At 33.3% G+C, this 25,236-nt stretch overlaps 1 protein-coding gene across 1 annotated transcript; it reads left to right on the top strand.

Moving 5' to 3' along the window:
• The first annotated feature begins 4,155 nt into the window (after nt 1–4,155).
• Nucleotides 4,156–25,177, top strand: LOC140433160 (uncharacterized). The gene is made up of 7 exons (XM_072521206.1): nt 4,156–4,216; nt 10,160–10,238; nt 13,769–13,897; nt 15,167–15,205; nt 18,228–18,339; nt 18,567–18,640; nt 25,000–25,177. The coding sequence occupies exons 2-7, from the start codon at nt 10,173–10,175 to the stop codon at nt 25,015–25,017; spliced, it is 438 nt and encodes a 145-aa protein (XP_072377307.1). The 5' UTR covers nt 4,156–4,216; nt 10,160–10,172; the 3' UTR covers nt 25,018–25,177.
• Nucleotides 25,178–25,236: the final 59 nt, after the last annotated feature.

The following is a 25,236-nucleotide window of genomic DNA, read 5'->3' on the forward strand; positions in this document are numbered from 1 at the left end:
TACCGGTGATTTTCAAGGTGACCCGGATTTTATGATCGCGAGTGTATTCCATAATATCCTGTTTTTTTCTTTTCTAGTATGTATAATGCAATTTTAGCATGGGACTGGGATAACGCTTTCTATATCAATAGCTAGCAGACCTTTAACACCACCTATTTTTTTAAGTTAAGTTTTCCCCTGCTACTTAATTTTCTTTTAGCCCCTATAAGCCGATAGGGTTCATCTCACAATAATAAGGAAGGTGATACAGAACAGGTGGTGTAAGTTTTTTAGCAATTTGTTGTACCATCTCTAGACGTATGTAATACCCTCGTAGGTTCCACCGGATAATTGGAAAAGCCATTATAATATATCTTTTACACTTTCATTATTGGATTCGGAGTTTGATTCTAATTGTATGCTTTTAAGTATTTTGTTTCGAAGTGTAGATTATCTATTTTTTGATTTCCTATTTGACAAATTTTCATGTTGATAACTTAAAAGTTTCAATAATCATATTTAAGTTTTATCTTTGAGACACGACTATTGGAGAAAAGACTAACTTAACTGTTCACACAAATCAACAATTAGTTTCGATAATAAGTTAACAAAACTATATAAAAAGTAACTTCTTACCTTAACTAAATAGTTTATCACTGGAACTGTCACGAGGTCACAAATGAAATGATGGTATTTTGACTCTCACTGTAAAATGACATTTCTGTGATAATGTTAGTTGCAGAATTGAATCTTGGTGGTAAATTTGAAAAATTATTAGATTGTATTATTGTGTACCATGTTTTATTGTGTAGTACTCTCCCCTACAGAAAAGTTCGGTTTCTTGGTTTAAATTTCATAATGTTAAAGAGTCTGGAGTATCTTCACTTCCATTACCATGAAAATAGTACTCCATATCATATTTTCCTTTCTGGTTTGTTAACAAAAAGTAAACTTTAATTAAAAATTTGATTAGATTCATATTGTTTTATAGTAGGAATCTTCCAAAGTGCCATAATCTCAAACGTATTCAACAAAACGTGAGAGAGCGATGAAATCTATGTAATGCTATTGATTTTCTTATACTTGATGTACTGTTTTCTCCCTTTGTCAAAAGATGGCTCTGTATTAGGGAATTTGAGTGAATTGGAGTGATTTAAATTGAAAAAGTATTTACACTCTAAATACCGAGTCTAGTACAGAAATCAACGTGGAAGGAATTTTGTGTGCTGAAGGACACACTGAGCAGTTGAAATAATAGTTTGCTTAACTTTTAAATAAAACAAAAGTCCGGATAGGGACAAACAGCAAAATGATAAAATACGTAAAGCTAATATGCAAAAATTACTACTATAAGACATATTATTATGGCAACCAAGACATAAACAAAAAGTTAAAATTATATAATAACATTGTTTGATAATGAACTTCTAAAACCTGCTATTAGCCAATTACTGGAGGTTTTTTCGTAAGATAAACATTTGGCGAAAGGATTTAACGATTATTACAGTGAAATGCGCTTTATGTTGTTATAACAGATACTCACGTCAGGGATTTTTAAATCAAAACTATATCCATGTAGCATTAGTCAGAAAAAGTTAAAAAAAAATCGGTTGCCTGTAAAGTCGGTTTTACGGGCGAATATTTTACGTGACAACGTCTTTTTCTCGGTAGAATATTTATTGATATGAATATTATTAAATTGCACAATAGGAACAAGGAATTGAATGAAAATAAGAATTGCACAAATTTTAACTATAGAAATATATCTTGTTTACTAAAACATTGTACATGTAAACTGAAACTTAACTAATTTCTATTTGAGTGATTTTGTTGAGGATAGGACGATGATAGGAGAAATATGAAATGAAAGGAAGTGTTTCTGCTGTAATGTGTCTTGAACGCCAAGAACGCTCGAGAAAGACAGAGACACAAGCACGGAAGCACGCACCGATTCAACGCGCCTAATTCTCTAGTGCTGCGCGAGCAGCGGACCGATCATGTTTGAGTGGGAGAGAGACGCAAGGCATTCGCCGGTCAGGCGGGCCTCTCTCTCGTTCGGTGACTCACTGTAACAGACGTGAGCGGGCGTTACACTTTTTCATAAATGTCACGTCAAAATAGTATATGAATTTAAAGACTAATACAAATCAGAAAAGATTATATTAATGGTTGTGCTGACGTACATCCTCAAAAAATCTACCATACTCTTTATAGAGATTTTTTAAAAAAAATTTCCAAATTGTAATCAGGATTTGCAATCGCCTATGTAAACATTTTTATTTTATAACAATACGGCTACTGGCGTTTTGGTTGGAGAGCAAGGTCGTGAATAGGGATTCCTTTTCTTGGGGGTCTAGAAGAACTAACTATGAAAAATACGTACAAAAATGTCCTGGGCAAATACTGTACAAGAAGATCTCTAAACAATTTAAAATAGAACGCCGTTAAAAAAATCCTCTAGAAAAAGTTCGTTACCTTAAGTTTGAACAAAAAAAATTGTCCCACAAACTTCAAACAATCACAATCTGACCCTTGTGAGACACAAAATGAAGGCTGGACAAATCCTGGAAGAAATGAAATGTAATACCAAAATTGGACTTCAAGTTATCCTGGATGATAACTATATGTGATCTTAACAATTCAGCTACTTATTTTCCGCTTAAAGTTGTGTCAGCTTACTTAGTCCTCAGGACGCTGTTATCAAATCCCTTAACACAGGATACAGCTTACAACAAACGGTGATTAACTGACATTACAAAGATTGCCCCACTGCATTTTAAGCTTAAATCACCTTCTTCTCACTATACACATGGAATTAAAGCAAACTTTGCCGGTTTTTTAAAATCCTCATGTAAACGGTCTTTACTCGCCTAGTCCCTCCATTGCTCTGTCTCTTTTCTTTGACAACTAGCTATGCCATTTTCTCGTGTCAAAATCGGACATTGTCGTACCAGATTTAACATCGTGGCCCATACCCCTTTTTGTGCGACGCCTTGGCCAAATTTTAATGGGAACTAAATTAAAACGTAATTAGGCGAGGTCAAATTCTACAATTACGTTGTTAATTTTGGTTGTTAGCAGATTTTTCAAAAATCTCGAGAAGCACATAGCTTTAGGTCACTGTCACACCATCAGCCAGGGGCATGTCAAATAAATTTTTATGTATTTAACATTCGATATTTAAGGGAAAAAAATTTGCTACAACTTGTATTCGTTATGTCTTTTTTCTTTAATGCCAATATTCAAATATGTAGATCATAGCTGGTCTTATGGCAGCTTTGTAGAATTTTACTTTAAGTTTCTTTGGAATCTCTCGTGTATGATTGGAATGACCATAATGCAGCACTTTCTTCTTCCCACTGCTAAACATAGGGCTCTTCCTTGTGTTTCCAATCAAGTCTATTCATCATAATTGTGTAAAGCTATAGTACTTCTTTTATATTTTTTTTTTGTCTATTCCTTATTTTTCCGTTTCTACCCAGAGCATTGAAAGTGGTACACTATTTTATGCCTTTTTCAGATCTATAAAGACTATGTGAGTTAGGGTTATGGTATAATCTTTTCTCGATAATCTGCTTTAAAGAAAATATGCTGTCCATACATGATGTGCCTGCATAAGAAAGTCATTTTTTGTTCTTGTACATCTGTCATCTCCTTTTCACGTCACTAATTTTTGTTGGCCATAGAAAACTCTTTTTTATTTGTGTTTGTCTTGTAGTAGCCCGTCTTTATTTTTCTTATAAATTGTGTGTTTCGTTTCTTATTGCTTATATTCTTCCTACGACTATGCAGTTTTCTATGCTTTGTCACAAAAAATTGTCGAAACAAAACTAAATAATAAACTGTATTTCGTGCTATTGAGTAAATAAAAGACCCGCCTGAAATATTTAAATCTCTCAGTCTATTTTAATTAGGATTTTTCACAATCCCACGATGTATATCCAATTAATTCCAACCATAAGATCTATTACATCAATAAAGCTTTTCCTTTATTTATATTATAATAGTATTACAAACTACTGTAAAAATAAGTAGTTATCTAGTACGTAATATATTTTTAAACAATTTACTTTCTAATTAACTTACTTTTTGTTGTTTTTTTGCTGTTAATTTGCAAACAATAATTGTCGATAGTTTCTTATTATAAACGATAGTATGTAATAACTTTAATGGACTAGGTAGAATCGTATAAATAGAGCCATAATTTATTATCAGAATACTATTGGCATTTTTTCAGGTAAGTTATTCAACAATTTCATATATCGTGGTTTTAGTGCAAAAAATCGTTAAGCCAACAAATTGTTTGAAAAAAATTAACTTGTCAAAAAGGCAAGCTATTTTGTTTTCTGTCATTTAAGTAATAAAAATATTGTATTTAGTGGGCGCCTTCGTGAAAAGACGTTCCGTGAGATCGATTGTCTACCATATTATTTCAGATTTATTCTTCCTCTTTACATCGCTCCGTTGTTATGCGGTGTATATCTCGTCTCTGGGGTCTATTAGTTATAAAACTACTGCGGTCATCTCTTAATGATGGTATTGCCCGCTTTCATTATTTCTGTGGGAAGTATCCGAATTTCCTCCATGTCTTCTGTTCGGTTGTGTGAAATTGTTTCCTAAATTCCTATGAAATTGTCCTTGGGGTCTATCCCAATTGGTTGTTATTTTTGAATCTATTCATGAGTGGTCTTGTCCGATTCCTATCGTGACTACTTCCCTCCTTTCTCTCTTTCCTACGTTTTTTCCGCACTTGCAAGAATTGGCATAGGCTATCTATGTCGTAGTAGTTTTATAGCTTTACATGATCTATTGTTTCATAATGCCGCGCTATTAATTTCACCAACTGTTTTTAGGAGTAATTATCATTATTTTGTTCATTTATTCACTTCCAATTATTTATTCTTTTTGTAAAAACATTTTTTTTTCAAAGTCAAGCCACGAGACTAACGTCCTTTCTTTGCTTTCAAACCAAAGCAATGCTCCATTTGCTAAACATTTTCTTATCGCTTCCTTGAAATCCTCAAAGTTTCCAGTGTGTTTCAATTTGTTTTTAATTGTTTTAAAAAACGGCACTGGATAATGTCTTCTTACATACCAGCCAAAATTGATTTTGATGTCGCTATAATTTTGGATAACCACATCTCGCATTTCTCGTACAACTTTTCCGTTCTCCATTTTTTCCACTCTTTCTTCCACTTACTTTCACTTGTTTTTGTAAATTTTTAATATTCTTTCTTTGACTTTCTAATTTTTTTTTTCATTTTCTCGGCTTGCCATATTTTTATTTTCTTCGCCATTTTATTCTGGCGTTTCTTGTTGTACTTTTAATATTTTTGTTATTTTCTTCTCTGTTTTCTTGCTATTTTTTCATCATTGTTTTGTTTTTTCTTGTTGCACTTGCATATTCATTATTAATTTTTCTAGCATGTCTGTTTATTGTCTCTTTTCAACTACAGTAACATTTTCCTTATTGTCAGAGATTTCTTCCACAAATTGTTCTTCCCTGATGTCATCTTTTGTTTCCTGCATTTTGCTTCGTATTCTTGTTACCGGCATATTTATCAATAACCTCTTAGCAATAATCTCTTTTTATATGCTTCTAAAGTGGTATAAGGTTTAATGCTCGAATAGATGAATTTTAATTAAATAAATGGCAGATATCAAGCACAGTTTTTATTTAATCTTGCCCAAGTACTTTCGCTCCTAGAGCATCTTCAGGATCATTTCGTCAAAATTAGGTATCCAACAATTTGGTAAATATCATAAACATTAACCAATACATTTACACAACATGAGACAAAGGAAAAACAGTTTAAAAATTATTATAAAATTATATAAAAGATACATATTGGGTGGCTGCAGGAGAGAGAATGATTCATTGTTTAAATTTTATCTCAGGGTTTTCTCTAGGTTTTGACATATCTTCACTTTTTAATAATGTTTAAATAGGCAACAGATGTAAAAGGAAAATAAAAGAAATGCTAAATAAATATTATTAAAATATATTGATCAAAAAATGCTTTTCAAAAATTTCTTTACATATACATAAAAAAAAGAATACCGAATATGGAAATCGCTATGCCCCACTCTGGCAAATTAAAAAAAACTGCGCAGTTTCCCAAACATTCCGATAATAATTTTTTGAACTTGTAAATAAGTAAACAAATTTTATACAATTTCATTTACGATAACGTTTCGAAATTTCTCTATGTGAGATTGTTCAACATTACGCCCTATATTCTCATGTAGAACTCGTTCACTAACCGCCTGCCTTAGATCTGCTCTTCTTCTTCTTCAGTGCTACATTATCATGAACCACAGAAGCTCCATCAAAGTGAAAGACATCAGAGTGAAAAGAGGGGCAGAGTGTGGAACAGATCACAAACTTGTGGTGGCATGGGTGGAATTCCCCTATATCTGGACAAAACAAAAACATACATCGATTGTTACAACGGGAACGACAATAAACGAAAAGAGGCTCAAACTACATCTATTGCAGGAAGAATCAATAAAAGATTTATACAAAAGAAGACTAGACCAAAAACTAGAAGAATTCAGATATGACACGTTAGATGAAATGCATGAACACATAAAAACCTGCCTGATTTCAGCGGCCTTAGAGGCTCTTGGAGAAGACGACCAAAGGAACACCCATCAGAATATCAAATTAAGGGAAGACACATTGAAATGCATAAAAGAAAAGAAAAAACTACACATAAAATACCTAAACACCAAAAAACAGGGAGACTTAGACCTATATAGAGCGAAAAACAGAGAGGTAAAGAAAAGAGTAACAAATGAAAAGAACGAACGATGGGAACAAGTATGCACAGAGATAGAACGACATATCGGAGGAACGAGAAATTCAGAATCAGATGGGGAATCAGATCAAATTCAGAATGGGGCATACGACCAGATAGAAATAAGCCTGGCAGAAGTTAAGAGAGCAATCAAGACATTGAAGAACAAAAAAGCCAAAGGACCCGGAGGAATACCAAACGAACTAATTAAAAACGGAACGGAAAAGTTATTCCGCATGCTACATAGAATGTTCGAAAGAGGACTAAATGGAGAAGAAATACCTGCGGAATGGACACAAGCATACATCACATCCATACATAAGAAAGGAAACAGGAAAAAATGTGAAAACTATAGAGGAATTAGTATAATATCGTCGGTAGGTAGACTTTACGGGAAAATTATTAAAGAAAAACTAGAAACTGAAATAATAGGAAAAATTGGAGAAGACCAAGCAGGGTTCACAGTAGGAAAATCATGCCTAGATCATACGTACACATTAGAACAACTGATAGAGAAGAAAATGGCAAAAGGTAGACCGGTCCATCTGGCCTTTGTTGATCTAAAGAAAGCATATGACTCAATACCTAGAGTCAAATTATGGGAAGCAATGAATGATCTCGGAATCCGACAAACACTAATAAAAGCAATTAAAGCACTATACAAAGAAATCAAAGTAGCTATTTAATGTGGAAATAAAGCCTACAATCCATTTAAGACGACAAAAGAACTTCTACAAGGCTGTGCTACGTCCCCTACTCTGTTTAAAATATTCTTGGAAAAGACACTCAAACCATGGAGGAGAAAGTGCGAAGGAATGGCATACCAGTAAGAGACGAATACCTATACATCTTAAGTTTTGCCGACGATCAAGTAGTCATCGCACAAGATGAAAAAGATCTCAGCTTTATGCTCAGAAAACTAGAAGAAGAATATAAAAACAACGGAATGGAAATAAACTTAGAGAAAACCGAATACCTAACAACAGAAAACAAGGATATGAGAAACCTAGAGATAGACGAGGAAAGACAAATAAATGGAACAGATAAATTCAAGTATTTAGGAACCATAATATTGAACCAGGGAACAACAGAAGAAGATATAAACAACAGACTGAGACAAACAAGAAACTGTATAAGACAACTAAACTCAGTGTTGTGGGATAAGAACATTACGATAAAGACAAAAAAGAGAATAAACACAAACTTAACACTTAAAAAAACGGTAAAACCTTTCGATATGTAAACTCTTTCATATATAATGTTATTCGTTTGACGACACAGAGACTGATCCTTTTTCTCTACTTCTAAATAAGCTTCCAACCACAAATTCCCTTTTCTAACATTTCCTGTATTTTCAAAAAACCCAAAATTCGATTTTTGTCTTGTTTCTGAAATATCCCACATATATATTTTTATTTTTTCCTTTAACAATCAAAAAAACCTCTTTGCATAAATTAATTTTTCCTTATTTTTATGTTCAATTCTTTTGAAACGAAGTTCTTCTAATTCTACTTAAATTAACATTCTAACTAATATCTTAAAATATATTTTGATTACAATCTAATATTTTTGTTCTTTGTATATACAAACCATTTTCACCGGAAAGAATATTTTAACATGCACTGATCACTTGCTCACATCTAGAAATACAACCTTTGTCAAAATTTTCTTCTTTCCTGGATTTAAAAAACTTATTATTGCATAATAAATGTTCAAGTACACTTGCATATAAAATGCATATTTATGTTCAAGTACACTTTTAACAGACCTGGAAAGATACAGACCAATCAGTCTCATTTACCATCTTTATAATTTATACACCCGAATAATAACAAACAGATTAGAGACAAAGCTGGATTTTTACCAACCTCGGGAACAAGCCGGTTTCCGCCCTAATTACGGCACAAACGATCGCCTGCAGTGCCTAAAAACCCTGATAGAAAAAACTAACGAATATAACCGTCCCTTGGCATTGATATTTGTAGACTTTAAAAATGCGTTTGATACAGTGGAATTACCGTCCATCTTAAGAGCACTACAAGATTGCAGGGTCGACCACAGATATTGTAATATAGTTAAAAATATATATGAAAATGCCACAACAACCATAAGTCTACATTCAGCAACTAATAAAATAAAGATAAAAAGGGGAGTCAGGCGATACCATGTCACCAAAGCTGTTCATTACCGTTCTTGAGTATGCATTTAAAAGACTAACATGGCAACAGAAAGGAATATCCATCGATGGAGAAAGATTAAACCATCTACGTTTTGCTGACGAAATCGTGCTTCTGTCAGATAATCTGGGAGAGATCAAAGACATGCTCCAAGAACTGAATGAGATACTACAAGAAACTGGGCTGGAGATAAATTTCGAGAAAACCAAAATGATGACCAATATGGTTCCCAGCGAAGAGATACAGATCAATAACAACAAGGTAGAATTAATCGATAAATACACATACTTGGGTCATGAAATCAGAATAACCAGAGACAACCAAACCTGCGAGCTAAATAGACGAATCACGTTGGGATGGGCGGCATATGGAAGGATGAGAGACATTTTTAAAACAAATACCCCAATTCACCTGAAAAGGAAGGCATTTAACCAATGCATCTTACCAGTCTTGACCTACGGAGCAGAGACCCTAACTTTAACGAAAGCTACTGCCGAAAAACTGTGGGTAACACAAAGGCAAATGGAGAGATCAATGCTGGGCCTGACTTTGAAAGATCGCGTGAGAAATGAGGAGATACGCCGACGAACTGGCGTAGACGATATTATACTGCGAATCAATAAACAAAAGTGGAGGTGGGCTGGACATGTTGCTAGACGGAAGATGGACGAAGAGATTATTGGAGTGGAGACCAAGAGCCGACAAGCGAAGTCGAGGCAGACCACCCACCCGATGGACTGACGACCTAAGGAGAATAGAAACAAACTGGATTGCAGCGGCTAGAGATAGAGAGAACTGGAGACGTTTGGAGGAGGCCTATATCCAACAATAGATGTGAAAATGGGGCTGGATGATGTTGATGATGATGACACTTTTAACACTGTTATCTTACCAGGAAATTGGTTTCTTTCCCTTTCAATAATTTCAATCCACATTTCGTTAAAAAGAGAAAGCTCTCTGAGATGTACACTAGTAAGATATTCTATATATACTATATTCTTCTTCGTATATATTCTATAGATACAAAGAAACTTATCTTAAAATAGAAATACTGGTGCGCTCACTTAATGCTCTTATTATCTCACTTAATTATATTATTTACGAAAATAAGGATATTAAAGATGAGAAGATTTTAAATTATCACCATGTACAAAATTTTATTTAAAATTCTAAGTATGTAGATTAATTTTTTTTATTTTTTAGTCGATATTTAAAAATGAAGTATCTATTTTTCATTCTGGCCTCGTTGGTATCAACTGGATTTTGTGCTATACGCAAAGAAGTAAGTTTGTTTATTTTATTTTTTTTTTAATATTTGAAAAGTTCGTTAACAAATTCCATTAACTCCTATTGTCCTCTTTTAAGGACAACTAGAATTTTTATTATATCCAAGAATGTAGCTTTTGCTTACTATCTTGGAATAAAGATGTAGCTACATTAATTGTTTTTGGATTTATTTATTCAGGTTTACGCACTGAATAAAAAACCTTGGTTATTTTGAAATGCAACGACAAAGATTTTAAACACTTTTTACAAATAAAAAATAATATCATTTATACAGTTTTGAGAAAAAATTTATATATTTATTTGATAAAATTTATGTTTGACATTGTCGTCACTAAACAAGGACAACGGAAAAAAAATGTTAACAAAATGTTCTCTTTGGCATAGAAAGTGAAAAACTAATTCCAAATTTTAACACTAACACTATTCTAATTGACTAGTAATATTCGGAACAAACCAAGGCTTGTATACAGAGACTTCCAAACCTTGACAGTTAGTAGCGGCTATATTGTTGAAGCTACATTTGTCAAATTAGAATTCTCTCTTCAGTTTGGTTTTTCAAATAACTGTAAATATATACAGCTATCCGGAAGAAGTGGAATCAACAATTACAAAAATGAAATGCGGTACAGCAGCTGGAATAGATGGTATAACACAGTGAAACTGCTTAAATACGCTAAAAATAAAACCTGGAAAATCTTAGCAGGCATATTTACGAACTGTCTAAGATCGAGATTCATACCAGACCACTGGAATACAACAAACATAATTCTGATTCGTAAGAAAGGCAGCAAAGAGGACATCAAAAACAACAGACCTATAAGTCCACTACCAATAGTATAGAAGATATACACAAAGATTATCAAAAATAAATTAACAAACGCATTAGATGCTGCACAGCCGAGGGAAGAAGTTGGCTTCAGAAGTGGATTCAGTACCATAGATCATATCCATTGATGGAGAATACCTCAGCCATCTAAGATTTGCAGACGGCATCGTTCTGATTGCTAAAAATCTTGCAGAATTACAAAAACTAAATGCAGCTAGCAATGAAGTTGGCCTAAAAATGAACTTGACAAAAACAAAAACCATGTACAACGAGCTAGTGAATATCCAAGATGTAATAATACACAACACTGAACTTGAGACAGTAGACGAGTATATATACCTGAGAAAATTAATACATAAATCTAGCTTCTTACTTCCAGAAATCAACAGAAGAATAAAACTAGCTTGGACATCTTTTGGTAGAAATTCAGTTATATTCAAATCGAAGATGCCAATCCACCTGAAGAAAAAAGCGTTCGATCAGTGTATATTACCAATTATGACATACGGCTGCGAAACTTGGACACTAAAAAACGAGATAATATCGACACTCAATCACTCAAAGGTCAATGGAGTGATGCAAGCTAGGTATGAAAAATTATATGATTAAATCCGTAAAATAGTTTCGAAACACAATTCAGATAACTGCCTTAATCTGAACCTTCTATAAATGCAAGGTATAACAGACGCTGATAAAGATGTTAATAGAGACATGGGGAATCTAAAATTTGCATTCCACGACATGTCTCCTCAGCTAAGCAGAAATCGTTAGCGAATTGGTTTCTTGTACTCATACAGAGTAGATCCGAATAAAAATAAAATTAAAGACAGTCAAGATTTCCTTTCACGCAAAAATAGTCTATGTATCTGTTGATACGTATTTCGCTTTAATAAAGCTCATCAGAACAGTTATTCATAGGCTTTCTCAGCCATTTTATCGTTGCTTCACAAAGACAGGAAAAGATTAATTTTCACGTTGAGAAAGCCTATGAATAACTGTTCTGATGAGCTTTATTAAAGCGAAATACGTATCAACAGATACATAGACTATTTTTGCGTGAAAGGAAATCTTGACTGTCTTTAATTTTATTTTTATTCGGATCTACTCTGTATGAGTACAAGAAACCAATTCGCTAACGATTTCTGCTTAGCTGAGGAGACATGTCGTGGAATGCAAATTTTAGATTCCCCATGTCTCTATTAACATCTTTATCAGCGTCTGTTATACCTTGCATTTATAGAAGGTTCAGATTAAGGCAGTTATCTGAATTGTGTTTCGAAACTATTTTACGGATTTAATATCAGATGTCGCTATTGCGTCCGTTTCGAAGCCATTTTATCGTTGCTTCACAAAGACAGGAAAAGATTAATTTTCACGTTGAGAAAGCCTATGAATAACTGTTCTGATGAGCTTTATTAAAGCGAAATACGTATCAACAGATACATAGACTATTTTTGCGTGAAAGGAAATCTTGACTGTCTTTAATTTTATAATTATATGATTCTTTATAAAGCGTAAAGCTTTTTTCTTTCACACTCCAAACTAAGAAAATTTGATTATTTTGGTGCTACATTTTCAGTGCATAACAGATAAAAGTCACATGGTGTCAAATGGAACGAAGCAGGAGGATTATCTGACATATTTTTGTCAGCACAACTGCTTTCGATTTAAAAGTGAGAATTCTAGCTACCATTTTCTCACACAATTCGTACTGTAAAAAAAAACTAATGACATTGAGTCCTTTTTATTATTTTAAAGAAAGTTTGAAAGCATTTTCTTTAGGGTCCCCTATAAAACTTCTCGCTTTTTTTAATAACGCTAAAATTACAAAAATTTGTATATTTTCTCTTTGTTGTAAAAGTTTTGTAAATGTTTTTGTTAAAATTTTACTTGAAGAACAGATAGATACTCTCACGGTGTCAAATCGTGCGAACCAGGTGGATTATCTAATATATTTTTGTCAGCACAACCGTTTTTGTTTAAAAGTGAAAATTCTAGCTATCATATTCTCATTTAATTCATACTTTGCATTAAAACACCTCTGTGCATATTTATCACCGTTTCCCCTCTATAAACCGAGACGGTTTTTCCTCCGCAGCTCCAAACTAAGAAAATTTGATTATTTTGGTGCTACATTCTCCGTGCATAACAGATAAAAGTCACATAGTGTCAACATGGACGAACCAGGTGGATTATCTGACACCGCAGGTGGCGGTAGGAGAAAACATAATAATTTATTGAATTATTTTAATATAATAAAATCTGTTAAGTTTAGCTATAGTTATCACTTTTGAATAAAAACGTTTTTACTGACAAAACTGTGTCAGATAATCCACCTGGTTCGTCCATGTTGACACTATGTGACTTTCATCTGTTATGCACGGAGAATGAACAACACCAGTATGTTAAACAAACGCAAGACCTTTCGAAACATCTCTACTCTGTCCTTAAGAGTGTGCAGGAGAATTCAGAAGAATGCACGTGAAGTGTGCACCAACGACAAGTGATAAGTAATAGTTTAATTAGAACGGCTCTACGTGCCACAGAGATTATGTCACATTGGACATTGTGCACGAGAGATTTGAGGGCATTACCGTCCCACGTGGTGGTGATGTAAACTGTCCACGGAAATCGTATGATGTAGACTCTTTTTTGTCGCGTTGATATCATTTAATTTTACATTTTTTTTTAATCATAAGGATCTGGGACCTGTTCTCACGTCCAAAATTTCCGAATGGCGGAAAAAATGTCAACTTTTTACCGGAATTTCAGACGAAAAAATCGATCAGATGATTGCAGGAAACTTTCCAGATTGTGATGAGGCAAAGGTAAGATACATAATTTATTTTTTTTGTTGATCGAATATTTACAATAATATGTTACGATTAACTCGAAAATTTTAGTTAATATATATATATATATATATATATATATATATATATATATATATATATATATATATATATATATATATATATATGTATATAAAACTTACAATAACCATATTCTATAAAAAAAAACACCATAAATCAGAAAAACAAAATTGTTTAAGAGCTGTCTATTACCAAAAGAAATTAAGAGATTAAAAATATTTCCGTGAGGTCATAAACCAATTTTGTTACTTACCGGTTCTTGGATCTCGACAAAAAAAAAAAGATTTTATATCCGTGGTTTAATTTCCTTCACTTCCGAGATCAGACAGTATACTTTTCTCCATTCTTTCTTTCCTTTTCTACCATGTTTCCTTCATCCAGCCTAAAACTCATTCGCCTCTCGAAGCCTCCCTTTTCATTTGCTTATCTCTAGCAGTTAAAAATGTGGGCGGGGGCGTCCGTACACAGTCCACAAACGTAGTCTAGTTTCCTGAACTTACAATCCTACCACGTTCTCAGATTGGAGAAATCAGCTCCTTTGTCCACCATGGATCTACGCTATCACTCGCCCATTCTCTCTGCCACTTCTCTATCGTTCTCTCTCTCTTCCTTATCTATCTCTCCATCCATTCTCTTCGCATATACCTACGCTTGGTCTTTACACAACAAGACAATCGGCATCGTCGCTCTAATAATATACAGAGCCTCATTTGAGGCCGTCTTGTAGACGCTAGATACTCTTAAAAGCATTTGCCTTTGCGAAGTCTTTATCAGCTTGGTGTATTTCACAGGGTTCAGTATGCTACACCACACGGAGGTAGCGTAGGTCACCACCGACTTAAAAACTTCATTTAGCACCCTTCTCTGGTTCTACCTGGGCCTCAAATATTCGGCATCAGTCGTACCAACGCCTCCAGACTTCGATTCGCCTTCTCCATCGTCTTTTGGATGTTTACTCCGAACCTCAGTCCTTCCAGACTTAAACATACTTAACCGATTTAACCGGTGCAACCTCCACTCCTTCCACTATAAAGCGAAGAGAGGATTTGTCCGGGTTCCCTTTGAGAACTAAATATTATTTATTATAACAACCTTTCTATGGAATCTCTTTTTGATAAAAATGCTTTAGTTTCAAAATGATGTATCATTAGTAAAAATATACGAATATTTACTTTTTTTATGTATGTTGTTCATTATATATTAATAATGCGTTTATTATTCTAGAGGTACAACTATTGTATCTGGATGATCGAAAATTTTACAGTAAGTATTCATGTCGTTATATACTTATTTTATATATTACAAACTTTTGAATTCATACAATAAAATAAAAATTAAAAAAAAATTTTATTAATATAAATAATATTCGATATTGGGTGAATATTATTGTTTACTATTAAAATACATACAGAAACGCTGTTTAAAAAGATCTGCCTTATATCTTTTTGGGATGATATATTTTTTAGCTTGGTATATTTTCACATTAGCTTATAGTCTGCCTACTTCTCAATATTCCTCCAGTATAAATATTATCATTACTTACTACATATTGTTCGCAAGTCGTCTACTGATCACCGTATAAGAGAATGATCTTTATTTTGTTTAAAAACCATCTGTTATAAAACAGTTATACTGCAGCCAATTAGCTTACTGTACATCTTCGATGATCGGATGATCGAGGATCACTACCTAACTTAAGTGCAAATACAGGACCATCAATCTTAAAAGCTGAAGTGGAAAAAGCCATACACCAAGCCAAAAACAACAAAGCCAGTGGACCAGATCAAATATACAGCGAATGGCTAAAATTACTCTCAAATGACAATATAAAAGAACTCACTGTACTTTTCAATCAAATATATGATACCAGTGAAATTCCATCGGACTGGTTAAAATCGATCTTTATTCCTCTACCTAAGAAACCAAACGTTAAGAAATGTAGCGACTGTAGACTCATTAGTTTAATGAGCCATGCCGTTAAAATACTGTTGCATAAATCGAATTAACAACAAGTGCGAAGAAATAATTAGTCAAGAGCAGTTCGGGTTCCGGAGATGCCTTGAAACTAGAGAAGCACTATTTTCTATGCAAACACTCCTTCAACGATGTTGGGAGGTAAGAAAACCCGTATATATGTGCTTCATTGATTTTGAAAAGGCATTTGATCGCGTTCAGCATACCAGACTAATTACCGCCTTGCAGAGCATCCAACTAGATGAGAAAGACATCAAACTTATTGCCAAACTTTACTGGAACCAAACAGCCATTATTAATACCAACAACAGAGAATCAAAGCCAATCAGTATTGAACGAGGCGTAAGACAAGGCTGTATACTATCTCCCACCCTCTTTAACGTGTATTCTGAGAATCTATTTAGGGAAGCTTTAAAAGATCAAAAAGGAATTATCATAGGAGGAGAAATAATTAACAATATACGGTACGCCGACGATACTGTGATTCTAGCTGAAAACATCGACGATCTGCAGGAGCTAATCAATAGAGTTGACATGGAATGCACAAATTAGGGACTGTCGATAAATATCGATAAAATTAAATACATGGTGACCAGTAAAGTGGATATCGGCGCAACCCAACTGATATTAAACCAACAACCGCTGTAGAGAGTTCAGAGATTCAAATACCTTGGATGTTGGATTACCCAAAATCTAGATCCATCCTTCGAAATTTGATGTAGAATTGAACAGGCAAGAAACTCATTTCAAAAATTCAAGCCTCTATTATCCAATAACTCATTAAATTTGGAAATCCGTGAAAAGTTTACAAGATGTTACGTGTGGTCTGTACTTTTGTATGGATGTGAAACTTGGACTTTAAACGCCGAGATCATGAATAAAATCGAGGCGTTTGAGATGTGGTTGTATCGAAGGATACTAAAAATTCCATGGACTAGCAGAACCAGAAACGAAGAAGTTCTTCGAAGAATGGGACATCAACGAACTCTATTAAATATTATTAAGAGGCATAAACTAGAATATCTTGGACATATAATCAGAGGACCAAGATATGAGTTCCTTCGGCTAATTCTCAACGGTAAAATCGAAGGAAAGAAATGGATAGGACGGAAGAAACTCTCTTGGTTGAGGAATTTGCGGCAGTGGACAGGTTTGACAGCGGACCAATTGCTACACGTAGCGCAAGACCGAGATCAGTATAAAAATATTATAAGCATGGTAGTCGCCGACGTTCCGTAGGGATATGGCACTCTAAGAAGAAGAAGACCCTATAGTTGGAATCGCTCCACCCGCTATCAGAAGACAGGTCACGTCAGAGATAGAACTAAAGAAGCAGGAGACGTATCGAAGACACCTTGTATGACCACCAAGTTCAATTAAGTAGATTAAGATCTCGGAAAAACTTCCTGAAAAAATCACGATCCCTTTCCGAATATCCAAAAAGGCGCCGAATACACCTATGGCAAGCGTCAGGCACAACATATTTTGCTTCCTCAGAGAAAATGGTCCCACATGGAAAGCGCTAAACAGACTAAGAACTGGCGTTTCACGTTGTGCTAGTCATCTGAAGAAATGGGGATACTAGGAGGACGATACTTGCGACTGTGACGCGGTTCAAAATAGTCACCATCTACTATCATGCAAAGAGATGAGGGAGACCTGCACAAAGGAAGACCTATTCTTAGCGAATGACGGCCATCTATGTGACCAATCATTGGAATCACAAAATTTAAAGCTGTTGGTGTTCCGTACACGGAAAGTAAGTAAACTTGAAATACAGAAAAAAGAAATAAAAAAGAAAACATACCACACTTCTAGCATCCTTATTTTTATATTTCTTTATCCGTTTATTCCATAATGCTTGATCAGCTTCGTACAACTCCATGAATCTAACACTCTCCCTTTCAGACCAATTTGTTTTTGTGTTTCCTTCTCGTTTTTGATTTTTCGACACCGACGCGATTTGAATTTTACAGTACCATACTACTTGGATCCAAGGAAATTGACCAACGTCCTACTTAACTTGGATAGAACCTGTTGATACAAGTGTACTGGAATTAACAGGTGACACGATCAAACTAGTTTCGAAGTGTTGCTCGCGCAACGTCCAAGCAGACTTTAACCAAGTTTACTTGGATCATGTCGACCGGCCTTTAACCGAACCACGAAACTGACGAACAGTATAATGCAATGAAGCGTCACTTCGCGATTGACAAAGTATGATCATTTTAAGAGGCCTAGATACTGCTTTGTGATAAACTATTAGATAATATTTATTATTTTTAAAAATTAATAGGATTTATATTTTTAGATTAACAAAAAGAACAAAATGTGCCCTAAGAAAATAGAATACGTTTTGCCGCCAAAATACAAGGCTGATTCACAACATTTTCTTAAATGTAATAAGGAGCATGTCGTAGAAGGTTAGTTCAACTACTAAGATTAGCTTAATACAGTTAAATATAGTTGGCATCTATAAAGAAATTTAAAGAGTATTAGTTTTTAATACCGTATGAAAATAATTGTTTTAAGATTGGTAATATTTTTATTTACTTATGAACTTCCAGTGTGGATATCGTTTTGGTAGTAAAAGTTTTTGACAAATTACAAAAATTAATTATTAATAGGTGTTAATAACCTTATATTTCAGATAATTCAACGACAAGTATAGTTGACAAGTTCTATAATATGCAGATGTGTGTCCAGAAATGCGTTCCTGATTCGGTAAGTTGCCATTATTAAACTTATTTAACTTTTGATGCAAATAAGTAAACTATCAATAATTGACAACGTAAAAAGAGTAGCGAGAAACTGGCTGCAAGCGCACCAGGATAGAGAACATTGGAAAAGACCGACGGAGCTTTATGTTCAGCAGTAGATAAGATTGGCTGAATAATAATGAAGTATAGAGTAAGAATACGTATCCATTTCAATGAAATCAATTAAATTTTTTAACATCTTATAACATGGTAAAAATAGGAAATATAACTGAAACTATAATTAATTACATATTTCCTACTTGTTATAGTAGGATGTTATATGAAATGTTTACCAGATGTCCGGGAAGGTATCTAGTAAAAGTGATTGACTAAAAAATGGATAAAGAACTTTACTTGGCAGGAAAGTACATTTCTCCGAAAACAATTTTGTGATAAAATCTGGACCTCCGGACTTTTCATATTTAAATGGAAAAGTTGGGCATAGATTTCCTGCTGCATGATATGAAATGATGTTATTTTAGGTATTGGTATTGGTATTTTTAAATCTAATTAGTTAATTTTTTGCATCAAATTTCTAGTAAAATACTTTTATCAATAATGTATCACTATAGTTGATGAGGATCATGATCAAACTTTTCTTGACAACCTCAATAACCTTCTTTTTAGTTTGAGACAAATTGTGATTAATAATTACTTGTGTGGGCAATTTTTTTGTAAGCAAGATAGTACGTTTTAATTTATTATCAAACCACAGCTGCAGTGAATGTCACACATTTTCAAACTGCAATAGAGAATCGACCTTAGACATAACAATAATCCGAAATATTTAAGCATCACACTTTATCGTACCATCTTGTATCAAAAATATTTAAAAATAGAGCTACCAGTCTATCTTAGTATTCTCTGTTGCTATATACTGCGCTCCAATTTGGACAAATTGCTGTCACACACAGAGGGGGCTGGTTAAATGAATTTAGAAATAATAATGAAAAAAAATGCAATATTTTGACTGCAAATACATTAGCAAAAAATAGTAACTATTAATTGTGAATAAATTAAGAGAATTAAATAGCTTCACTCATTACTGTTATCTGTACAAAGAATCGACTCACCTTTTGAAATATTGATGTATTCGTAGCCAGTGGATTAGCAAGGGTACCACGTCGCGACGCCCGGTTTCGAGGCTCCAAAGACAACTTAACCGATAACCTGGATGTTTTCAGTACGCTGTCTCGTTATGAAGTGTTTGTCTTGAGATGGTCAGAAACCCTCTGGCCACGCTTCGAGAAGGTCCGTAGGGCGAGAGTATACCAATAAATCACTCTATTGTATTGCGATTTTGAATGGCGATAATTTAAGTTAATTGTCACGGTAATATGATACTTTACATCAGTTTCTGTGTTTGCGACACAAAAATAAGAAAAGAGAAAGTCAAATTCTCTGAACAGACTAAATGTGTTGTTTAACAATAAGATTTTATTAAATAACAGGAAACAATATATTTTAAAGCAAAGTCGTTAGAATATACCATTAAATTAGATCAAATTATAGTACAGTAAAAAAAAGTAAAAAAAATATAAAAATATGAAAATAAATACCACATACTTTCCCAAACATACAATGAGGCTAATTTCTGGTACTTTGAAATTAAGATTCACACTCTGACTACTAATGCTATGTAATATATTACCCCCTGATTTTAGCAGAAATGCGTAAATAACTTCACTATATTACGTGAGTACTAGTCTAAAATCAAGAAAGCCATCCATATGAAAATTACTAAATATCTTTACAACAGTGACTATGACTCTATAGAACAGTATATTTGCAATTGGAACCAATAGACAAATGACCAATTACAGGCCTGGTGTCAAGGCTACACCTGCAATATCACCGACAAAAAATTACACGCAAACAACTTTTCGCATTAAATCAACTGCGCGCTGGCCAAAGCAGGTGTGAAGATTCGCGCCACGGATTTGGAAGAAGGATATCAACGGGATGTAACTATATATACCACTAGAAAGAAGATCTAACACATCTATGAAGAATGTCACTTACGAGCATATACAAGGTTTTGGTCGTTTTATGATACTTTATTTGAAATTTTACTTATTGTATTATACTGCAACTTGTAACATTTGTAAATTTTTTGATATATATTGAAATACCCTCGTATATGTATTAAAACACCGAAGAATATTTTTTTCTATTCCTCTTAGCGTCACCGAGGTCGATAATAGACACATTTTAAAAGTTGTTTATGTTTCACAGATGTTTCACATTCCTTTGATCTTTAAGCCGCTAGATATATGCGTTTTAAATAAACATCCACTTAGATCGCTCAGAAGGTTTTGCCGAAAGAAAATTGCGATAAGAGCGGTTGACTTCAGCATGAGTCCAAATTTTTCGTCGAATTTGAAATGTTTTCTCATTTTTTGTCCCTTTTCATGGAAAATAAGTAGTTTTGTGGCAGTTAATAGTAGTAGTTCAATGTGTAGTTGCAGTCTAATTCTACCTGTTCCAGTTTTTTAAGTAGAAAAGTTTCGAAAGTTTGTATTCCAGTGCCCTTCCAACCTCAATAATTCGCAGTGTCATATACAGTTTTTGTTCGTGTGTCAGAGAGTTTAGGCCCAGTTCTACCCCCACAAATTTCAGTGAAGTCTAGTTTTCACCTCCAGCATTTTTGTGTAAGACCCCAGTGCAATCCAGGTAACTTTTGTGTTTAAATTTTAAAGGGAAAGTAAAAATAAACATTTTTATAAATAATTACTTTCATGGGAGTTGGTTAAGATATATTTTTATTTGCAGTAATTTATTTCTGCCACCGTTTATAGTCCAGTAACAATTTTTTGTAAGTTTTGTAGTATCTCCCACTTGTAAACAGAGTTTGTAAACGGATAGGACATAGAAATTGTTTCTTTGTTATTTTGGTATAAATTTTTGTAACTATTAATATAGTATTTTTGTAGTATCTATTTTTGTAACTGTTTGTGGTAAGACAACAATAAATGTTTAATTTCTTTTTTCTAAACTATTTCTATTTCATTTTCGTTACAATTTTTCCCCAAAACAATTTGTTTCTCACATTTGTTACAATTTGTCACCTCGAAGCGGCGTCCTTATTTTAAATAGCTAGAGGTTCTTCTTGTTGTTCTGTTTGTCCATTTGTTTCAGGTGATTCATGTAACCCTTTGTTTTGTTTTTGTAGTTGCCCCAATCCAACACCCTTGCCATTCACTTATCCACGACCCAGCTACTCCAAATAAACCCTGAGTGTCGTTCGCATAAGTTTCGTTTATTTTGTCTATCTCCACCCCAGTAACTTCTGTCCCCAATTTTCAACCCCTTATAGCAATACCCTAAGTGGTAGGCAAAATATTCGTTACAAACTTGATTTCAAGTTGTAGTATAATAATGTTGCAGTATATAAGTATAAAGAAAAAAAAACATCAAATACAATTAATTTCGTTGGTAACGAAAATTGCAATTTTAGATCACTTAGGAAAAATAGAACGATCTACGGCAATTAAAAAACATTTTAATTTAGACGAATTAACTGCAAGAGCGATTAAGAAGAACGAAGTTGCTATAAGAAAATACATAATTTCTGGTACAAAATTAAGCACCAAATTTTCAGCTTACTTAAGGGATGTATTGTATTGTAATTTTCAGCTAGCAAAAAATGACTAACCGGGTTTATAAAAAGTAATGCATTAACAATAATAAAATTACAGGAGAGAGTGCTACAGCAGATGAAGCAACAGCAAAAATATTTCCACGGCAGCTAGCGAAAATTATCGAAGATAGGGACTATTGTGCATATTATCAAGTATTTGACGTTGATAAAACGGGACTGTATTGGAAAAAAAATGCCTAGCCATACTTAATCGTAAAGGATGAAAAACTGATTAAATTGTTAGAAAAGCAATAGCTACACAGAACGAGAATAAAGTTTGTGAAAATCCATCGTCTTTACAGCAAACATCTATTGCACAAACAGTTTCTTCTAACGATTAAGATGATTTTGAGCCACTTGGAAAACGATACAAACCATTACCAGATAGCCATACCTACTACTTTCTCATAAAATAAAATAAATGAAGTTTTGAATAAATTTTTGTTAATCTTTTGTCTGAATTTCTTTCAGATATTCGAAGTAATTTATTATGCAGCTTATTTCCTTTAATTTTTGCAAACGTTTCTGTTTCTGTGTTAGTTTTATGTAATTTTAAAAGGCTAAAGAACCTATCCCTACTTTTTCAAGGCAAATAATGTTTTTTTATGCAGTTTTTTTGTACGCGGTTTTCTGTCGAACGTATCCAGCGCATAAAACGACAGTATTTAGTTTATTATTTCTTATTAGGTATATTAATATTGCGTAGCCATCAACTAAATAAATAAATAAATTAAAAAAAATAAATCATTTGAAGAGAATCTAAACTATTTTTCAAATTTTTAAAGTTGATAATACATTATACAAAACTCAGCTCTACATGCCGTAGGGGTTCAAGGCTTGGTTGTATGCGAATTCGAAGTATCCTAAATCAAGTTTTTCCAGGAATCTTAAATTCTCATTCTAATTTGTGATGTGAAAGAAAGAAGCAGAAATGTAAATTTTATTTTTCTTTTCGTTGTAAGTGCTTATACAGATCACATTGTTTTATTGACCATACAATACAATGGCAATCGCTGTGACATGTTACACATTTCCACCTCTATATTCATTTCACAGTAGTAAGAATTGTCGTAATTGTCACATTGACATTAAAAATTTCAAACAAAGTACTGAAAGAATAAACAAATGATTAATAAAATACCTATTACGTTATATACCGTCTAAGAAAAAGTGCAACTTGTAACGTGGTACTTTCAGGCTCGTTCGATACGCGAAGTAATTGATTTATTTATTGTTGCCTTCTAAAATAGACCCTCACCAAGTGTTACAACAGTTAAAAATATCATTAAACATTTTTAAACTTCGGGATGTGTAAACAGTTGTAAAAAGTGTCATGAAGGTAATGAACCATATGTTAGACCTGTCGATGAAGAGCGTCAAAACAGGGATACTGCAATAGTGTACAAATTGCTAGGGAAGTTAATGTAAATGCTCGAACTGTCCCGCGAGTTCTCAAAAGGAATGGATATCACTGTTTTAAGATACAACCAACACAAGAACTGTTTCCGGAAGAACTTTAGGCGGATGGAGTTTTGTGAATTTATGTTAGATAAACAGAATGAAAATGTACACTTTTTAAAAAATACTTTATTTTCTGACGAATCTTCATTTTCATTACATAAAAAACACAACCCATCCGTTGCAAGGGTATTATTCTCGGAAAAATAAACACCTCAGTGTTGCAGTACGAACGCAGCATTCGCAAAAGTTAAATGTTTGGACTGGGATGTTAGGCGACCATATCGTCGGTCCATTTTTTATCGATGGAAACCTAAACGGGCCCAAATGTTTACAACTTTTACAAAATGAGAACATTCCGGCAGTTCAACGCCTTCCCGTGAATTTTCAGGAGGTTTATTTCCAACAGGATGGGTGTTCAGCTCACAACTCTAGAGCAACTATTGACTTCCTCAATCAAACGTTTACTGATCAACTGATAAGTACACGTGTTACAATTAAATGGCCCGGTAGATCCTGTGACTTAGCACCTAACGATTTCTTTTTTTTTGGGTTTTCTCAAAGAAAACATTTATAGGCATCAGTTTGAAAGGGCCACAAACCTAGTCGAATTAAGGGCAAAAATACTTAATTTCTCTGCGAGCATTACATCAGACCTACTTCAAAATATGAGGAGAAATCTGTATGACAGATTTGGTTACTGTTTAGTACCAGGAGGTGGAATATTTGAGCCCTTAATTCATTAATATGCTTTCCTAATTTTTATTTTTTATTAGGTACATTTTACGATGTTTGTGGGCTCTTAATTAGGTAGTATTTTTTATGTTTCAGTTTAGAAGAATTTTATTGTTATTTTTTTATTTAAAAGTACAAACGATTCTTGTTTTGATTTTTTTCTGTTTTCTTGTCTTATTGTTATAAGCTTTGTCCATAAAATTTGTACAACTTTCAGTGACAATAAAGGATATTAATTATTTACTTACTTATTTATTTCTACTGCTATTAAGGCTAAAAAATAATCAAAAAATTAGTTTTAGAGCATTATAATAAATATACTCTAGAGATGGGATTGCAATAAATCTTAATTCCTACGGTCAACAAAATAATGTCGTTATCTGTATAACTCAAATGTCCTTAGCAACATCTTTAATATTTTTATATCCGCTTTTTTACACATCTTTAATATTATGTACAGATTTTTTATTAATTCATTTGTATATTTTTAGCACTACATTTATTTTTAAAGATCGATGTCAAAGAATGGATAAGTCAAGAAGAGGATATTATTTATATTTTAAAAAATAAAATGTCTTGTGTACAAATCTTGTTTGATTTTTTAGATTGTAGGGTATGTATCTAAATATGAAAGAAGAAAATAAATACCTCAATTTTATTTTAAAACATGAATTATTTTGCACATTTTAAAAATAATTTTTTTAAAACTTTAAAATTTTCATCTCTTA

Source organism: Diabrotica undecimpunctata, chromosome 2 (assembly GCF_040954645.1).
Source record: "Diabrotica undecimpunctata isolate CICGRU chromosome 2, icDiaUnde3, whole genome shotgun sequence".
NCBI lineage: Eukaryota > Metazoa > Arthropoda > Insecta > Coleoptera > Chrysomelidae > Diabrotica > Diabrotica undecimpunctata.

Coding starts and splice junctions, on each gene's coding strand:
- LOC140433160 (XM_072521206.1), top strand. CDS start 10,173: ATGAAGTATCTATTTTTCATTCTGGCCTCGTTGGTATCAACTGGATTT. Junction 10,239..13,768: donor TTTGTGCTATACGCAAAGAA/GTAAGTTTGTTT, acceptor TTTAATCATAAG/GATCTGGGACCTGTTCTCAC. Junction 18,340..18,566: donor TAAGGAGCATGTCGTAGAAG/GTTAGTTCAACT, acceptor CTTATATTTCAG/ATAATTCAACGACAAGTATA.